Consider the following 21,002-nt stretch of genomic DNA (forward strand, 5'->3'; position numbering starts at 1 on the left):
CTATCAAGCAGTATTTCTGTACCCTATATCTAAGCTACACATCCAAACAGGAAATTCAGAATAACTATTTTTCCAAGTGTAAGCAAGACAGTGGTGCATGAGAAATAACTGAATTTTAGAGGTGCTCGGTATTTGGGAGCTTTTCTTGATCTCATCTGTGAATAGGAATAGGCAAGGAACTGATCTTTAACAGAATGGATAATTACAATGATAGCTGACAGTAGTAACTGGGAAGACTACTTAAAGAAAACAGTTAAGTTCAAGAAAAAGAAGCAGCGTCTACAAAACATGCAAGGCGACATTTACATTCCACTTTGCAAGCTTATAGATAATTTTAGGATGATATGAGGCAAAGCTTTTAAAAATCTGGAGAAACGAGTAGCTAAAGTAGAATAATTATCTGACAGATGGAGATTGCCCAAGGCTGCCACTTGAACATATAAAAAGATGAGCCTGAGTTCATTTCTGAAATCCAACATTAGAAATTCCAAGAGCATCTTGAGTATTAGCTGTGGAAGGTACAACATTATGTTCAGCATATCAGAGTATAAATACTGCTTGATTTCAAAAGCTATACTTTGAAAATACTTTTTAAAAACTGAGGCATTACAAAACAATTTTAAATACCTTTATATAAGTAATATAGCACTGGCAGCATAGGAGATCTAAAGTATCTAGATAAAATGCCCATCCTTTTACAGGATTTCTCTCACAATGCCAATGGTGGCAGTTGACCATGCATATTCCACCACAGTAATTTTTGTGCTTTGCACCCGCTCCTGTTCTTCCTACATATAATATTCTCTCACAATCAGCTTGCACAGTCCTATCTTCAAATTTGATCAGATCTATTAAGACCTACTGTGGTAACAGTGCACTGTCTGAAGCTAACAGCTGAAACAATTACTCATTTTCTTTCATTTGCAGCTCTCACTCCACAAGAAGCAACCTAGAAGCGCATGCTTGCTTTAACAACAGCATAACCATAAACGCAGCTAATACATTCAAACCTGTGCTCCCTCCTGCTGCCATCCCATGGGACACCGCATCTTTGCACCTATTTCCAACATCTTGTCCTTATTTGTTCCATAACTGCTGTGGGACATTATCTGCAGTCTGCTTCCTAACTCCAATGCATTCAAAGTAAATGCAGCCCTCATCTTCACTATGATCTCTGGAGGCTATAGGAATAGGGGATTGCTATGTTTACAACCAGAGTACTACTTGTGAAGTTCCCATCTGTGATTGGCACCAGGTGCAAGAATAGGCTGGCTATGTTTGAGAATGGGGCATTCTGCAAACAGGTGAAAAGAAAAAGAATCTGAAATCCAAGCTGACTATTCCTCAACCAAATAAAAGGAGGAAGGGAAAAGAAGGAGCAATGAAACACAGGCTAAATAATTATTATGGTAGTTTTGCAGTTCTTAGCCTATTCAGTTAACTACTTTTCAATTAACTGTGGTTCACTTATTCACAGTTATGATAAAGAAAAAAAACACAGACTTGCTATATCAACATATAGTTGCTATTGGCTTCAAGTTGTGACCTTGTTTTTAAAAGAAACAAGCTTTTATTAGTAATCCATTAGAAGATGAGTAAAATTCCTCAGATTACTTCCAGTATCTCAAAGTTCTATACAAAATAGATATTATTTTGTGATTTGAAGTGACATTGAATAACTGATGGTTTAATTCTTTGAACCAGTAAGATTCTCCATTCAGATCCTTTCAAAACAACAACAACCACCCCCCTGCCCCTTGCTTTTCCCTTGATTAATATATGTCTGACTCAGAAAAAAGACAGAGTTGCATAGGGGAGTAAAACATCTGTAAAGAGAGACATGAGCATTTAAAAAAAAATGTCTTTGTCAGCTACTATAAATCTAACAGTTTATAAATTATTTCAGTTGATATTTGGGGCATTTAATGAAGGCTCGGAATTAGTTTTAACTTTTTTTTTTTTAAGGAATATTCTTACAGTCAGACATTTTGAGAAGAGACATCCCTACTGTTTAAAATGGTCTAAAATACAACCTTTTTAAAAAATACAAGTTTTGCAGGTAGCAATTAATGCCCTCTTTTTGAAGACTCTTTAACTAGTAGCTTATTTAACAATGCAGCTGATGAGTTTGTCATTCCTAAAGTTTCCCTTTCCATGAAAATCATAATAATTTAGGAAAAATACAGGTTATTGTCATAGAGCAGAGTGTGCCTTCATTTGGCTGATGTGAGACAATCACTTTAAGAAACCTGAAATGATACAGCAGTCTTGGAAGGTGGTGCTACCCTTTTAAAGCCCAGGGAATGTGAGGGCTTTTCCAGTTCAGCATTTGCATTTCACCAGCAAAAATACACAAATACTCCTTCACTTGGCTGATTTAATGGTTATTTATAAAAGTAAATATACTAACACGACCAGAACAGATTGAATGAGCATAAACTGAAATTGTTGCAAACACAAATAAGAAGACTTTACCTAAATCCATGAGGTTTGGCAGGGCTGGACTACAGGAATACACAGGTTACACCGGCTCAGCTGAAAAGGTGCGACTCACTAAAATGCAGTAACGCAGTTTTGTTCAAGCTTGTGCACTGAACTGCATTGTCGGGATTAGGTCACCTGGGTTACAGAAATCCTCCCTTTCTTTGTGTTAGAAAAATATTTTTCCCTTTATTTTCTCCTTTTGTTCGTCATTTTTATAAATAAACTTTTAAAATAAATGTACTTTACAGATTGTAAGTCGGATCTTCCTTTTCAATTCAGTGGCAAAACTGCCTACGATTTCAACAGTGAAAGAAATGATAAAAACACCTGGTCATTCATCCATAAGTGAATTACAGCCACATCTGGGGTGAAACATAGCAGCTACTTCGCAGTTAACATTATTATTAGAGGCTGATCTATGGACAGAAATGCACAACGGAAAGCATGGAGAAATGGCAGGTAGGTGGAAAATAACCATACCGACTAAAACCGCCACACTCCCTAGAAATAATTCCCTTATTCATATGAAATCTGCACAAGACTGTTCACAGTTTTTTCAGGCGCTCCATTATATATGTCATCCAAAAGCCAAGTCCAATAACTGATAATGTTAATGCTAAGGTACTGAATAGATAATGCTCCTGTATGATTTGTTCCCTATTTAACTGAACAGAGAACTATAGATACAAGTGCTGCAAGCATGGAGTTTGGGGGATTTTGCTTTTTGCGCAGGTGAGCTTTATGTTTTTTTTATTTTTTCCCCAAACATGGTTCAACCTGTATTACCATGGGCTACACTGTGAAGTGTGTGTGATCATATCATACACACACACACACACACACACAAGCACAGATTTAGGTATCTGCCTGCATTTCAAGGTTTAAAGACGAGGCTGTGAATCAGAACACAGGACCTGGAAATTCCACATTCTCAACATTTCAAGCTCTCAGATCTTTGAGATCAATACTTCCGCTTTGGCTCATTTGTAAGACATCAGACACATACATTCTGTTTCATAAATAATATTGTCTAATTGTACCAAAGAAACACATGAATTTTATAATAGTACATTAAACACATGTGGATTACTCTGCTGTCAAGCATATGCTAAATTTCTTTCAGGAATACCAAAAAAAAAAAAAAAATCACCTAGAAGGTCAAAACCAATACTGGTGTGATCTTTTCTTCAGAAACTGCAGTGGGGTTGGGGAGAGGAAGCCTAGTGTTGTCACATTAGAATTGCCAGCAGCGAGACATTCAGCTCATCAGGACATTTTTTGTTATACCAGAAATCAACCTAACAAGTTTTCATCACAACCGTTTTATTATGGCAGCACGTGGAACTCTGGAACCGCCTTTTTCAAGTCCAAGATAAATATGATTCTGCAGAAAATACAGCCAACTATTTCAAAAAAGTGTAATTCTGATGTTTTATTAAACAAGTTCATCAACTTAAGATTTTCCAAGCGATAAATGGGATCCTCAAATTAACAATCGAAGCAGTTAATCCTCTAGTATTTTTCCTTTGTTTGTGGCTAACTGAGCAGAAGCTACTGTTTCACAGGTCACTACTCAACATAAATGCCTCACTCTCAACAAAGGCAAATTATGTTTTCTTCCCAGTACTTCATTTGCTTCTCTTTTTATTGGCTTTACTACTAGCAGTCAACTGGCACATGAGATGAAATAAAATGAATTTGGAAGAACTGTACTTTAGTAATCAAATGTCAAATTTCTATACTTTCTTTTCTCCCTCAGGGATATATGCATTAAAGCACTTAAGTAAACCTCTAGACTAATCCACAAAATTATTTCCACAATAGGAGCAATGCACTTATTTTTACACAGTCAGAATATGATAGAATACTTTTGTGTGACAGATAGAGTTTCCAATTCCATATGGAAACAATCATTCTTTAACAACTTGCTACTAGCAGCTTTCAATACAGCTTTTTAGAAACACTTTTTGCTGGCTAATGTTTTACAGTGCTTAAATATTCTGATGAAATAATCCATAATCTAATACACTAAATGTAGTAACACCAACCTTTGTCTTTTTTGAAATCAGTGTTAACTAATCAAATAAATAATTCTTTTCTATGAAATGAAAAAAATACCTTTTTGCTTCTAAATTACAGACTCTCTACATTTATAAGCTTCAGAAGTCATAAGAACCCCATACTAAAAATAGCTTTTTTTGTCCAATAATTTTCTTACTAGTCTTATGACTAGTAAAAAAGCTATGCAAATAGAAAATATTTGTAAATATACACATCTGATTCTTTGACGTCTTTGAAGTTCTTGAAACTTAAAATGTTTCTATATATTCTCTAGAATAGATGTGTTTTTGAAGAGTAGTTAATTTTCAGTTTTCATACACAAAAATGAAATGGTCCTAAGTTAGTAGCAGAATACATTTTCTTAAATAACCCCCACGTCCTCAGGTTACCATATATTCACCAAGTATGTTCATCAATATAACGTACAAGTGTCTAAAAGTTAGATGTGGTATTACTAGCGCTATAAGGAAGTAATATATGAATTAACTGTTTAGTCATGTTCAGTTGCCTGTAGCATCAAGAAAAGCTAAATATCACTATTTCAAACTGTCAGCTGAAATGAGTGCCAGATGTTAAAATATTAAGCAGTCTAAAATCAATTAGCTTCATTTTAACAAAATCTTTTACAAGACAAAGCTTAATCTAGTGACTCAATCTTCCTTTACATGGTCCCATCATACATGAAATGCGCCCCTGTCCAGTGACTGGACTAGGCAAACAGAACATAAAAATGTTGTAGTCTAAAAACTTAAATGTTTTATGGCATTTAAAAACTTTCTTTTTTAGTAAAGATCTTCATGGTATTACAGACAATGCTAATGAATAGCGATCAAATAAAATATACCTATTTAGATTTTTGTTTTTCTTTAAAAAGCACGTGCCATTTCTCATTGTACACAATTCCAAAGAGGAATAAAGCTTACATTGCTACTACTTTGTGTAAAAGCAATAGAAAACAGGCATTTGACCTAACAGTTTATGCTAATACAGACTGCATCATATCTAAAAGCATAAGGAGTAATTGTGCAATTCAACGAGACTGTTTATTTTATGTAATTTTATTTATAAATGAGTGGATTCACATCACAAAGATCAGTCATTCTTTTCATGGCAGCACTGATTACAACAGTTGCCTATATTTTCAACAGACTAATTCTACAGAATATGAAGAGACTTAGCCCCAGAAAATGTCAAAAAATACCAGAAAAGAGACTGACTGCTAAGGAAGACTCATGCAAGTGTTCTGTATTTAAAATGGGAAGAAATTACATACCCTTCTCCACCAATTCTTGTTATCTTTAGACGAAAATCAACAGAGTTCAGGCTGGGTGGCTTCCATTTCAAGATATCATCACATCGACCAGGCTTGTATTTCTAAAGCAAATTAAAAATGCAGTTTAATTACGCTTATTGTTTTTTTAACTGGGTTTTAATGTTACAATTCAGCATTTTGCAACTTTATTTGTTGTCTCTAATGAATTACAATACTTAAACTAGAACACTGAACTCCATTACTACAAAGGTGTTTGTGCTTCAGCAGCTTATTTGCTTTTATATCTCCTTGGCGCTGTAGCCAAGGCACTGCATATAATAAGGAACAGAAAACAGAAAAACAAACAGCAGCATTCTTTGTTAGACCTACCTGACCAATGGAGTATTTCAAAAAAGAAAATAACCACAGCAATAAAAATGCTGATGAGATGTACATAAAGACAGGTTTCGGATAACCTCAACATTTCAAACAATTTGTAAACACTGTTTCTATTATTCACAGAGTTAACTGACACAAAAAGCCAGCAGCCGCTATACTGCCAATCATTACATAGGCCAATAGAAATGTGTTTTTTCTCTCTCAAAGAAATTTAAGTTATGTAAACATTAAAGAACATCATAACATATTCTAACATAATTAAGGAAACATTTATTGCTTTAGATAAAGGGTGCACACTTGACTAAACCAAAAGATGCCATACTCGGCATAAAAAGAGCAGTTTTCTCTTAAATGAGTGCTTTGGCATATCAAAATCTCTTATCATCAGCTTTATTAAGCCTATGATGAACAAAATGGCAGCTAAGAGAGCCAGGCCAATACCAGAATATACCCTTTCTTACCAGAATATCTGCACAGAAGAATAAATCAGAATGAGTAAGAATAGGTAAAAGTAAAATGATCTTATGTGAAGATGTACAGAATGAGAATTTTTAGCTGTATTTTTTATTATTAGAAATTTACGTATGTTTACTTGAAAAAACAAGAGTGCTCAGTCTTTTGAAAACACAGTGACCATCAGCCTCACACCAGCACCTACATTGCGTTAAATACCTGTAAAATTTAAAAACTAGTGATGATACGTGTAACATTTCCAAATCTAAAAAGACAAAAGACGCATTTCCAAATCTAAAAAGACAAAAGAAAATGATAAGGTGTGACTTTTGCTAGACAATTATCAAAAATAACCTTCACAAACTAAATCAGCTCCAAGCCTCCAAACCTCTTTAGTAAACTTTATTTAGTAAGCACATGTCTAAAATAACCTACTAAAAGCTCCATCTAGTAAGTGAACATGGCTGGCTACAGCATGTCTTATTTCTTGACCATGGGCCTGCATTGTTTAAAAGAAAAGGCTGGAGCCTGCTCTGGTTTCCACTCTGGGCATTATAAGCACTCCCAAAATTCAGTGTTAAACCTGTTTTACTATTCTAACCATGCACAACTCCGAACGAAATTTCTCCATAATCTTCAACATCTGAATAAAATTTAAATTATTTATCCTTGTCTTCAGTACAGCATACAGAGGCTGCTTCTGACACCTCTTATCTACGCCTGCTTCCCTTCTACTTCTTTCATTTTCTTCTTTCCCTTATCAAACAGCTGCAACTTGTCTCTCAGAAAGCAACTTTCTCCAGCAGTCCTGCACATAAAACTTTTGCCTTTTTACACTTGAATCAGAAAACTAGTTAGATACAGTGTGATAGTCATAGTAAATACGCTTTTTCCTGTCTTCTCTTCCCATCCAATTTCCCACTGGCCTGGCCCTACTGCAACATCAACAGTTATTTGAGCAAGGCTACCTGTCTGCATACCCTTTCAAAAGGGGATTTAGAAAGATATTCACTAAGTAATTAACAACAACAACAAAAATACATTTCTGAAATCAGCTAGAGTTATTCTTTTAGTTGCTACTACCCTGGTATCCTCAACAATCCTCCAACCAATTTCTCTGGGTCTTCATTCACAGGAAGTATTTTAAAATCTAAAAGACTTTAGGTTTAAATTTCATTACTGAAACAGTTCATTCTGCCCTTTAGGTTTTCACCTCCATTACCAATCTAAAAATTCTCTATGCTAAATATACTAATTGATCTTAAATAGAAAAGTCAGAGTATACGAAGTATAATACTCAGTAAAGCATCTAATCTCTCCAGATTATCCACTTTTATTGTAACTACACACAATTTCATATACAGGTTCTACATTTAAATATACTGTTAAGTATTTCTATTTCACTTTAGAGAAAGTATTCTACAATATATTCAGATGTGCACATTGGCTATGACTAAGGTGAATGGCAGTGAAATTCCTCTTTCAGGATTTTCTGCAATTTTTTTGTACTTCTAAATGTTATTTACATAATATGGGATTAAATTATACCATTTATTACTGAAATACATTACAGGAACTTTAGAACACAATACAATGCATGCAATTGCTCTCTCACCTGCAGTTTCTATTTTGGCCAAAGACTACTACTACTGCAAGGTAGCTCCTACTTAGTTCATAGAAGAGCTGTGGGAAATTCTTCAGTTTGTGATTAATTTCTCCACAGACGATGACAATTTAATTCAGGAATTCATGGAACTGGACATACAGCTGAATAGCAGAATAATATCAGAATTTGTTGGAATAGTCATGGCTTTTGTTGCATGACATAGAAGACTTAACAGCTCTTCTGTTAGTACCACATCCAGCAGCACCCCTCTCCTCATTGACTCATCTACCATCTGCATCAAGAAGTTATCTGCCATGTTCTGCAGGGGCCTTCCAGGCTGCTTGTTCCTACCTGTGTGGTCATCCCAGCAGACACCAGATCCTCCATACCTCCACTGAGATCCTCAGGGCCTGTGACTGTGAGGCTTCTTGCAGCTGCCTGTAGAAGCCTCATGTGCTCCCCCTCTTGCTGATCAGGTGGCCTGCAGTGAACACCCACCAGCGACCCCTCTGTTGGCCTGCCCTTTGATCCTCACTCACAAGACTTCTGGCTCATGCTTCATCCTCCCCTAGGCAGAGTGCTCCATACATTTCAGTTGCCCTCTCACATAAAAAGCAACTTTGCCACCTCGCCTTCCTGGCCAGTCCTTCCTAAAAAGCCTAAAGGCCACGTTCTAGTCAGGAGAGCTGTCTCACCACATCTCAGTAATTGCAATGGCTCTGCAACTGCACACACATCTCCAATTCCCCTTGTTTATTCCCCATGCTGCATGGCTTTACAAAGATGTAGGCTCCCAACGTCCCTCTCTTTCTAGCTTGGACAGCTGTAACTCGACCACGTGAGCCTTCAGCAGCTACTGCTTCTATGTCTGGAAGGAATTTCAACTCGGAGGCCATCATTCTACATATATATTTTTTTCTGTACACTCATTACTCTACATTTACCTACACTGATTTTCACCTGCTGCTTTATTTTCCTGTTTTGAGTTTTTCCTCATATTCAGAGGACCTTCCTATGTTTCAGTTTGTGGCTGTTGCCTCTTGTCCTATCACTGAACACCACTGAAGAAGCTTGTCCCCATCCTCTTGATGCCCTCCCTTACGATATTTGTACACACTGGTAAGATCCCTTCTCAGTCTTCTCTTCTCCAGGCTCAACAGGCCCAACTCTCACTTCCTGTATGAGAGAAGCTTCACACCCCAAATCACCTTGGTAGCCCTACGCTGGACTCTCTTCCATAGTTCTGTCTCTCTCTTGCACTGGGGACAGTCTTAGCGTAAAACTAACTTTGAACCAGAAAAAAAGTAAAAGGAATATTCCCAACATTACTAACAGAAGAAATGTTATACATACCTGTAATTGCATTGTTGGATGCATAGTTTTGGTAAAGGCCTAAATAAGCAATCAGACTTTAAAGCTCTCATCAAGAGCAAGTTGTACAATCTATATACTTCTACTGGCATCACAAAAGAGAGAATATCACAGAAATCTCGATTAAAATGAAAATTCAACCTAATAAAAGCCCTGCAATCCCTGAGGATTCACTTTTATAAAGGGCAAGTCTATATGTACTATACAGCAGCAACAGATTCTTGAATGTGAATGTTAAAACTACTAGATCAAGTATTCTTCAAGTGTTAGCTGGAACCAAACAAGAATTCTGCTTCTTAAGTATGCAAAAACTTTGCCTTAGATGAATCATTGCACACAAGCCTGTTCTACACGAATCTCCAAAACAAAATGTGAAGCAATCTGTCTGGGATCAAACTACTCCCCAGAATTTTAAATATAGCACTCATAGCAATGATATCCTAGATATCTCTTTCTCCTTAAATATTCATGTACATGCCTGTTAAAAACATCAGGTCACACAACATCTGAAATACAAAGTTTATGTTTCTGTCTGAAAATTTCAACCAAAAAAAGAATCATAGAATCATCATGGTTGGAAAAGACCTTCAAGATCATCAAATCCCACTGCAAACTCATCACCATCCTGCCTGTTAAACCACATCCCCAAGTGCCTGATCTACACGTTTCCTGAACACTGCCAGGGATGATGATTCCACTACTTCCCTGGGCAGCCTGCTCCAAGGCTTCACCACTCTTTCCATGTAGTTTTTTCCCCCAATATCCAACTTGAACCTCCCAGCACAACTTGAGGCCATTTCCTCTTGTCCTACCGGTAATTATCTTGGGAGACTGACCCCTACCTCACTGCAACCTCCTTTCAGGTAGTTGTAGAGAGCAGTAAGGTCTCCCCCAAGCCTCCTACTCTCCAGACTAGATAACCACAGCTCCTCACAAGGTCTGTGCTCCAGATCCTTTACCAGATTCATTTAGGGACAAGAGAAGAAGCCTGGAGAGAGGAAGACTCACCCTGGATAGAGGAAGAGTGGGTCAGAGAGCACCTAAGGAAACTCGATACCTACAAATCCATGGGCCCTGATGGGATGTACCCCAGAGTGCTGCGGGAGCTGGCAGATGTCATAGCCAAGCTGCTGTCCATCATCTTTGAAAGATCCTGGAGAACGGGGGAGGTGCCGGAGGACTGGAAGAAGGCCAATGTCACGCCAGTCTTCAAAAAAGTCAAGAAGGAGGACCCAGGCAACTACAGGCCAGTGAGCCTCACCTCCGTCCCTGGAAAAGTGATGAAACGGCTCATACTGGCTGTTGTCTCCAGGCATGTGGAGGACAAGGTGCTGAAGAGTAGTCAGCATGGATTCACCAAGGGGAAATCTTGCTTGACTAACCTGATAGCCTTCTATGATGGAATGACCGGCTAGATAGATGAGGGGAGAACAGTGGATGTCATCTATCTCAGCTTCGCCAAGGCTTTTGACACCGTCCCTCACAACATCCTCCTGGGCAAGCTCCGGAAGTGTGGGATAGATGAGTGCACAGTGAGGTGGATTAGAAACTGGCTGGATGGCAGAGCTCAGAGGGTGGTGATCAGCGGTGCAGAGTCTAGTTGGAGGCCTGTAGCTAGCAGTGTTCCCCAGGGGTCAGTCCTTGGTCCAGTCCTGTTCAATTTATTCATCAATGACCTGGATGAAGGCACAGAGTGCTCCCTCAGCAAGTTTGCTGATGATACCAAACTGGGAGGAGTAGCCGATACTCCAGAGGGCTGTGCTGCCATCCAGAGGGACCTGGACAGACGGGACAACTGGGCGGTGAAAAACCTCATGCAATTCAACAAGGCCAAGTGCAAGGTCCTGCACCTGGGGAGGAATAACCCCAGACACCAGTACAGGCTGGGGAATGACCTTCTGGAGAGCAGCTCTGCAGAGAGGGACCTGGGTGTCATGGTGGACAACAAGTTGACCATGAGGCAGCAGTGTGCCCTCGTGGCCAAGAAGGCCAATGGGATCTTAGGGTCGAGGGAGGTGATCCTGCAACTCTACTCAGTCCTGGTGAGGCCACATCTGGAGTATTGTGTCCAGTTCTGGGCCCCACACTACAAGAGGGATGTGGAGCTGCTGGAGAGAGTCCAGCACAGGGCTACAGGGTTGATCAGGGGCTTGGAACATCTGCCCTATGAGGAAATACTGAGGGAGCTGGGCCTGTTCACCGTGGAGAAGAGAAGGCTGAGAGAGGATCCAACCAGTGTCTGTAAGTACCTCAAGGAAGGCAGTGAGGAGGATGGTGCTGGCCTCTTTTCACTGGTGGCCAACGACAGAACTAGAGGTAATGGCCACAAACTGAAGCATCGAAAATTCCACAGGAACTTAAGGAAAAATTTCTTAACAGTGAGGGTGACAGAGCACTGGAACAGGCTGCCCAGAGAGGTTGTGGAGACTCCTTCTCTGGAGATCTTCCAAACCCGCTTGGATGCAGTCCTGTGCCACAGGCTCTAGGTGACCCTGCGTGTGCAGGAGGATTGGATTTGATGACCTCTAGAGGTCCCTTCTAACCTTAATCATTCTATTCTACGATCACCCTTTGTCTTTTTTGTAGGGAGGCTTCCAAAAGTAGGCCACACCCACAGCCTTTCCCCCATCCACTAGGTGGGTCACCTGGTCATAGAAGGAGATCAGGTTGGCCAGGCAGGATCTGCCTTGCATGAATCCATGACACCCTTGGCTTAAGGGGACAAGTACCTTGAGGATAACTGATTTGTGTGTTAAATACTGAGGTAAAAAGGACATTAAGTACCTCAGCCTTATCCTCATCCTTGGTGACAACTATTCCTCACTGCATCCAATAAAGGATGGCAATTCTCCTTGGCCCTCCTCCTCTAGTTAATCCTGAGCCATAACCACTCATCTTTTCCTTCACCTTAGCGAACCCAGTTTTATTCCTTTCCCCCTAGTTTATTCCCCCCACCTAGTTTAAAGCCCTCTCAATGAGCACTGCCAACTCCTGAGCAAGGATTCTTCTCCCCCTAAGAGACAGGTGAAAACTGTCAGCAGCACGCCCAGTGCCATAAAGACTGCTCCACAGCCAAAAAAAAACCCCAAATTCAACCGCTGGCATCAGTGTTTTAGTCATCTGTTAAGCAGGTGGCTTTTCTTCCTTTTGTGATAGTCCTTCCCTGACACAGAGACGATAGAAAAGATCACCACCTGTGCACCAACATCCTCAGACCTCTGAGGTGGTATTGCCAGATCATTTACAAGTGTTCCCCCTGCGCACTTCTTGAGATGACTGCAGGGTGTGACTCCACCAATCTCTCACACTGATGGCCCTCAGCCTTTCTACCTACTCCTTCAGTGATGCCACCATACTAAGCAGTTCATCCACCTGTTCACACCTCACACAAGTGTTGTCTCTGCTACCCCTAGCTAACACTGAGAGGCTATGGGAGAGCTGGAGACCTAGACTGCTGCATGTGTGGGAGGCATCTCAGCCTGTGTCCCCCAGTCTTCCTGCCGAGGAGACACCCTGCCTTGGGCTGATTCCTCACTGAGGTGATGACTGCAGAGAGGGCTGTCCTGCTGAGCCATGCGCAGACTTCCTGCCTGCCCTAACTACACCAACACCCAGGCTAACTGCTGCTCTGATGGCCACAGCATGACCTGTGTGCCCACTCTGCTCTAAATGCCGCTCTTAAATGTTTCGCCATGCCTCGGGCGCCTCCTCTGATGGCTGCACCACGCCCTTTGGACTTGATCTAACCGCCACTCTAACGGCTACGCCGCGCCCTGGCCGCCACCTCCACTAACGGCAGCGCCACGCCCCGTGCGTCTGCTGTGCTCCAACTGCCTTGCCATGCCCTGCGCGCCCGCTCCGCTGTAACTGCCACTCTGCCTCGCCACGCCCTGTGCCCAGGTTCTCCTCTAACTGCCTCTCTACCTCACTGCGCCCTGGGCGTCTGCTCTAAACACCGCTCTGTCTCACCACCCCGTGCGCCCACTCTGCTCTAACTGCCGCACGGCGCCCTGTAGTCCTCCCCTCTGCTTTAATAGCCCTGCTACGCCCTGTGCGCCTGCTCCCCCTTTATTGCTGCGCCACGCCCTGTGCGCCTGCTCTGCCCTTACGACCGCGCCACGCCCCCTGCACCCGCTCCGCTCTCACCGCTGCTCTAACGGCCGCACCACGCCCACTCTCCTCTAACGGCCGCTCTGCCTCATCACGGCTGCGCCACACCTTGTACCCTCTCCTCTATCTGCCTCACCTCGCCCTGTCCCCTATAACGGCCGCGTCGCACCCTGCGCGCCCGCTCTGCTCTAACTGCTGCCTACCTCACCGCGCCCGCTTCCCTCCAACTGCCGCGCCACGCCCTGTGCGCCCGCTCAACTGCGGCTCTAACTGCTGCGCGAGGCCTTCGGTGCCTGCTCTAACCACCGCTCTAACTGCCTCGCCACGCCCTGTGCGCGCGCTCCGCTCTAGCTGGTACTCTATCGGCCGCGCCACGCACTGCGCGCCCGCTCCGCTCTAACTGCGGCTCTAACGGCCCTGTGCGCCCCCTCCGCTCTAACGGCCGCGCCAGGGCCGCGTCGGCCGCGCTCCCAGGAGGCTGCTCTAGTGCGCGGGGGCTGCCTCGCTCCCTCCACTTTCCTCCTCCGCGCCTTTGGAAGGGAAATGGGTCCATTTGTTGCAGGCAGGCTTTTGGCTGAAGTTACGGTGCTCTTTCAGCTTCATGGCTGTCCAGAACCCTGGTCGACAATGTGGAGGAGAGGTGTAGAAGGCACAGTTGTCTTTCTCAGATAAACTATTATTTCTGCCTCAACAAGCCTTTGTTGGGCTGACAAGTGGGAGACTAAAGGGGATATAGGCACCAGGCACACTAAGGAAGTACTGCCTCGTTCAAAAATGATTGGGAATAGGTTCACAGACAAGTGCTGGTGAAGGTGACAATGACACACTCATCTGTCTGAGATGCAGCAAGATCAGTGGGGCATTTTCTATAGTGGCCTACTGTGGGACTGGCAATCTATGATCCGAAGGTTTGTGGAATATAACTCGCCTTTTGACAGCTCCAAAACAGTTAAATATGTGGTCCAGGGGAGACCAAGACGAGCCATAATTCCCAATAAATTCCTAAAAAGACAGCAGAGGTAGGATTCTTGGCACCAATCACTTCCTGCTACTGACCAACATCTGATGCACCATGTTACTTGTACCACTTGTAGACATAAGTTCCTTCACACCTGAAGTTTGTGGCTAAAGCTCAGAGGGTTGTAGAGAGGTACTGCCTCCTAGGTCAAACTGACAAAAAAAAAACTGACAAAACTGCCAAGTCATTTTTTCCACTAAAATTCAGACACTGCTAAAGTTATTTTCATAGCCATCAAAGCACACTGACTGTGTTACCTTTGCTGACTACAGTCCGTATCCTGCCTGTAGTGATGCAATTTAGAAACCTGTATATCCACAACAGTCAGAAATGCAGCACAGATGAGCAATAAGAGGCATTAATGAGCAAGGCTCATGCTTTTATAAAATATATATAAAATTCATTAGTATGTGGAGCTTAGTTAATTCAAGCTAGTTTATATATTTTGTTAAAACCATATTTTCTATTAAACAGTGAAATAGCAAAGTTAATTATTTCAATCATGTTTTTTTTTAATACTACTAGATTACAGTGCACAACCACATTTTAAAATGATAATATATATTGTGGTGTTTCTTCCTGGAAAAGAATGCAATAACTATGCCTGAATATGCAGTAAATTGTACAACTAAAACTACCCTTGAATATGAAATCACTTTAAATCGTCAAATGTCTTGAAGTGTTAAAGTTTCAAAGAAAATATTCATATTTTAATTTCAAATAAAATATTAATATTTTAATACCAAGAGGAAATGTCTACTATAATGTAAATGATATTCTGATATTTAGTCAGCCTTGCTTACTTAGGATAAGCACACTAAATGCATTCTAAAAACAATTCTAAAGCACCTTAGGTTCACAAGCAATATTCATCTTGTAAAATCTGCCCATTTCAGTTACCATATTTTTCCGTGCTTTATTTAAATTGTTCGCAAGCACTTTTGTATTCAACATGGTATTAAACCTTTCTCTTGAAAAGGTTTAACTCTTGTAAACCTACATAGACAAAAAGTCTCTGCCCTTCAGCCACTCCAGACATAATTACATGTTTTCTCTAAAGTGCTCTGTTTATACTAACTCTCTTAATATCCATAAAGCAGCTGCCCTGTCCAGTGTAATGGCTTCCATTCAGTTGTGTAAAGATAAAGACAATAATTATCATAAAAGTGTTTTTATTTTCTTGCATGTAAGCAGGACCCTGGATCATTTTAAAGACCCAAAAGGATTTATTATAAAGATGCCTCAACTAATCCCTTCAGGCTCTATCTCATAGTAGACTAAGATAAAGTTGCTCATATTGTTATCACATTATGTGAATAAGTTGCATTATATGGTTCAAAAAAACACAATGTTCATAGATTTTCAAGGTTGGAAAGCATCACTGGACTTATCGAACCACCTCTGATGTGTAACAAGACAGAGAAACAGAAACAACAAATTTTGAAGTAAGCTGATAACTTCTGTTCAAATTACAGGGTACATTCCAGAAAGATACAAATGAAAAGAAGATACCAAATTGTGATCAGTGGCGCGGTCTAGTTGGAGGCCTGTAGCTAGCAGTGTCCCCCAGGGGTCAGTCGTCAGCCCAGTCCTGTTCAATTTATTCATCAATGACCTCAATGAAGGCACAGACTGCTCCCTCAGCAAGTTTGCTGATGATACGAAACTGAGAGGAATAGCTCATACCCCAGAGGGCTGCACTGCCATCCAGAGGGATCGGAACAGACTGGACAAACGGGCAATGAAAAACCTCATAAAGTTCAACAAGGCCAAGTGCAAGGTCCTGGTTATTCCTGGGGAGGAATAACCCCAGACACCACTACAGGCTGGGGAATGACCTTCTGGAGAGCAGCTCTGCAGAGAGGGACCTGGGTGTCATGGTGGACAACAAGTTGACCATGAGGCAGCAGTGTGCCCTCGTGGCCAAGAAGGCCAATGGGATCTTAGGGTCGAGGGAGGTGATTCTGCAACTCTACTCAGCCCTGGTGAGGCCGCATCTGGAGTATTGTGTCCAGTTCTGGGCTCCACAGTACAAGAGGGATGTGGAGCTGCTGGAGAGAGTCCAGCACAGTGCTGCAGGGTTGATCAGGGGCTTGGAACATCTGCCCTATGAGGAAATACTGAGGGAGCTGGGCCTGTTCACCGTGGAGAAGAGAAGGCTGAGAGAGGATCCAACCAATGTCTGTAAGTACCTCAAGGAAGGCAGTGAGGAGGATGGTGCTGGCCTCTTTTCACTGGTGGCCAGCGACAGAACTAGAGGTAATGGCCACAAACTGAAGCATCGAAAGTTCCACAGGAACTTAAGGAAAACTTTCTTAACAGTGAGGGTGACAGAGCACTGGAACAGGCTGCCCAGAGAGGTTGTGGAGTCTCCTTCTCTGGAGATCTTCCAAACCCGCTTGGATGCAGTCCTGTGCCACGTGCTCTAGGTGACCCTGCGTGTGCAGGGGGTTGGACTAGATGATCTCTAGAGGTCCCTTCCAACCCTAAGCATTCTATGATTCTATGAACTCCGGGATCACGCTGAAAGGAAGCGTCCTTTGTGCATGCACTAAAAGCCTCTTGAAAGGAAAGAGGTAAGCGGTTGGGAACTACAGGGTCATACCTAACAAAGGAACAGAGGACTGAGTCCATTCCTTCGCAATGTTCAACATTTGGAGGTAACTCAGAACTTCGTATCAAAGAGGCAGGAGATGAAATTCATTGTTGATAAATGCAGGTTAGAGGGGAAGACTTGTGCTTACCTTGGCTGTATATATTCAGCTAAGAAAAGGTACTTCAGTAAAATCTCTTCGATGGTGCTCAGTGTGCCAAAGATAATTAGGGTTCATTTATTATTTAGAAGGACAAATCAAATCTACCCAGTACTGTTTTCTTTCCTGTAGATGCTTTACATAATTTCTGCATAAGCTCTTGAATTTTTATAGCAGGCAATTTTTATAAATATGAATCAATACTTGCAAGGGAAGGAGGTGATTTTTAAGTTCTCCTAAGAGCAATCAGACTGGAAGAAATTTCTGGGTAAATATCAGTGTTTTCCAAACACCTGCCATTTGTGAAAGGCGTTTTCCTAGTTGAAGGCAAAACAGAAGAATCTAAACACTACTTCAGAGAAAAGAAAAGCAAAGTCCTCCATTTCAAAAAACATTCTTTGCAACTAAAAATAAATATTGCTTTTAATGTTTCATGTTCTGGATTAATGATTCAAAACTACCTGGATAATCACAGAACTGCAGTCCCCATGAAACATCAGTTTTTTGCCTGGCTCTGTAATTTGATCAGAAAACAGAGACATGCTGATGTTCAATAAGCAGCTGATCAGTTTTAAAATAAGGTTGTTAGTGAATTCCAAACACACAGTTTAGTCTTGCCACCACACTGGAAGTAAATCTGTAGACAATAACTTCTGAAGCTCATGAAGGATGAAGAAAGGCAGCTTAATGGACTAAGCTCAAACCATTTAGTATCCACAACTAAGCCAATACAAAAAATAGAGTTAATTCCTGATTAGAATATTTTATATAAATCATCATTTAATAATGAAGAGTGAAGTAACAGTAATGCTCTAATTCCATGTAGTCAACTACATTTGTACTGGTTCTTTCATTCCTGCACTTCAAAAAGTAAAATAAAGGAAAACTGAAATTAACATGTGCTCTAGGACATACTAACTGATATATCCAAGAATTCTTTCCTCAGAAAGGGAAAATGATAATGGGAATGACACTTTCTTAGTACATTATCACTGGCTAGTAAGAATAAAACTATCGGCTTTACTGTGAAAATGTTACTGCTCCATATTTTATCTCTTATGAAAATGTGACTTGAAGCTCACAAAGCAGAAAAAGTGGTTATAATCAAAGGGCTTCTATAATATTAAGCTTAGCTGTCTAATCAGACAGACAGGCAAAATATGCTGCTAATATTCAGTCATTTAAATAGTGCTAGACTATGTTTCACACAATGGATATTAACATTTGCATACAAATATGGTTTAGAAAGTTAACCTCTACGCAGAAATTATTCCGTTAATATTTTAATAGAAATTTTCAATTGCCTTTTCCAAAGGAGCCTTGCAAAGTGTAAGTCAATGCAATATTTATTAGACTTATTTTATAATTATTGGACTAAATGTCTTCTAGTCCTGCACTTTAATTTAGCTTTACACCTCCGGCTTCATTAGACATCTTGTTTCATATCTTTACTAATAGCTTTTCCTAATATTCTATTAAGCAAAGAGAAAAATGAGATGAAATTTTCTTTGCAAGTAACTACATTTAAATATTAAACCTATTAATATTTGATAAATGAAGTTCTATTCACAGCCAAAATCCATGTTTACAGCAATCAGCATATAGCAGTCAAAATTACTCGCAGCTTCTCTTTTTAAGCCCATGGCTGCAAAGCAGGCACACCCTATTTCTGTACACTTCTGCCTGCAATCAGCCTTTCATTTGCTACTACAAACCAGACGTAGAAATTCCAACACCTAGTCTGAAGCAAAAAGGCCGGGGAAAAAAAATCACGCACAAAAAACCCAAACATCTTTAAAATGGTGGCTAATATGGTGGGTGGACCCAAAATGGACTAAATGCTCTCTGCTTTCAATCTAAATTCTGTTTTTGAATGGAGACAAATTAGGGTAACTATCAACAAGCTTCTTTGTGCCACAGCAGAGTCCCACCAACAGAACTGTATTCCCACCAGTCAGAGGAACTCGTGATGTTCCACGCTTCCTGCTTAACATAGCTTTATATTGCTACTGACTATTTCCTAATTTTCTAAGCCCTTTAGAATTTATTACCTCTTTAAATCCATGCTATGCAAGTATTCAAGAAAAAATAATGCAATAATGCAAGCAATGATGATACTTCATTTTGCTTTCTATTACTTCCTTTGTTTCACTCTGCTTATTTCACTTTATCACTTTCTTATGCTGAGACGAGCCTTGGAGCTCGAGGGCAGCACTTGCTGTACCAGCAAGCCAATGTGACCACCAACATTCTTGTTTTTCCTCTCCTAGCTTAACATTTCTTTCACGACTCTGTATCAGCCTTCAGTTGACACTGGTATAATGATAGAGATCAAATAATCATTTTACCTCAATTGTACACACTGCTTTTATTTTCCTTTAGAAATAATATAAACAAACATAGAGGTAAGAGGCTAAATAATAAAAATACTGTCCAAAAAGACTAGTAAATAAGAGTTTCATCATGACAGACCATACGAAATTTAAATGTAATTAATATTCTTTCATTTGCAGCCCCCAACAGGTGATAAGGGAACCCTTTTGTCCCTGCAGACTGATAAAAATGGTTGTTAAAAACTAACAGAGTAAGCTTGGCACTAAGGTTATGGTTATGTTTATTACTTTAAAAGAGACATAATTATTGAAGACTATGCATGAAGATTCAGTCTAACTTAGGCACAATGAAGACATTAGAGCTATAGGTGCTTCATAAAGCAACTGTCCAGCTAGTGCCTGTTCTCTACGGAGCCAATGGAGAAAGGCAAATAACTCAAGTTTTACACATGTCCTACGTTCCTAAGTTAAGGAGCATCCCCTGCCATGTGGCCCTGCTCACTGCCTACATGTGGTACTTGCACATCTCCTTCACAAGGCTTAGCTCATACCCTGCTCTCTACATATTCGTATTCAGTTATTCCTCTCCATATGTATAAATAAGTATACGATTGAAGCTTACTTGATATTACTGGTGCTGCTTATTTTTGCTGTTCTTACAAGCCCAATCCAAATTATTAATATATCTAACAGAAAGTGATTTTTTTTCAATGACAGGTCACAGCCTTAACTGTGGAGGAGAGAAGTAATTTCAATTCACTTTATTAGGTTTATTATTTTCAGTCTGCAATTCTTTAAAGTGAAATGGAACCACCTTTGGACCTTTTTCAGAGCAAACCATACCTTTTTAAAGCTAATATATATAGGTAGTAGCTGTGCAAACTTTAAATGTTCACATTCTCCTTCACTACCTCCTTTCAGAGCATAATGTGACTCTATCCAAACTCATCTCCTGAGGACTGCTGAAGACATTGTCTTTTAATTCACAGAAATAGAAGTTTATGAGCAAAGATGAAGGGATGAATTCAAAGTAAACTGCTGGGACAGCTAAAATAATACAGATGTGTTCCTGGCACCCAGTCCTTTACACTCTCTTACATCACCTAAATCCTTCTCCTCTTCTCTCCCCCAGTGATACGCCAACTCGTCAAAAGATTCGTCA

The 21,002-nt window shown here is 40.6% G+C and overlaps 1 protein-coding gene across 2 annotated transcripts in view; it reads right to left on the minus strand.

The window, feature by feature from the left end:
• Positions 1–21,002, minus strand: part of RNGTT (RNA guanylyltransferase and 5'-phosphatase) — a 176,412-nt gene that overhangs the window by 49,499 nt on the left and 105,911 nt on the right. For both annotated transcript variants that reach the window (XM_088519771.1, XM_088519770.1), the window contains one exon: positions 5,819–5,919. In XM_088519771.1, the coding sequence (XP_088375897.1) occupies positions 5,819–5,919 (101 nt within the window). The remainder of the gene's footprint in view (positions 1–5,818; positions 5,920–21,002) is intronic.

This window comes from Tinamus guttatus, unplaced genomic scaffold, assembly GCF_059628265.1.
Source record: "Tinamus guttatus ecotype Peru unplaced genomic scaffold, ASM5962826v1 Tinamus_guttatus_pri_ptg000070l, whole genome shotgun sequence".
Lineage (NCBI taxonomy): Eukaryota > Metazoa > Chordata > Aves > Tinamiformes > Tinamidae > Tinamus > Tinamus guttatus.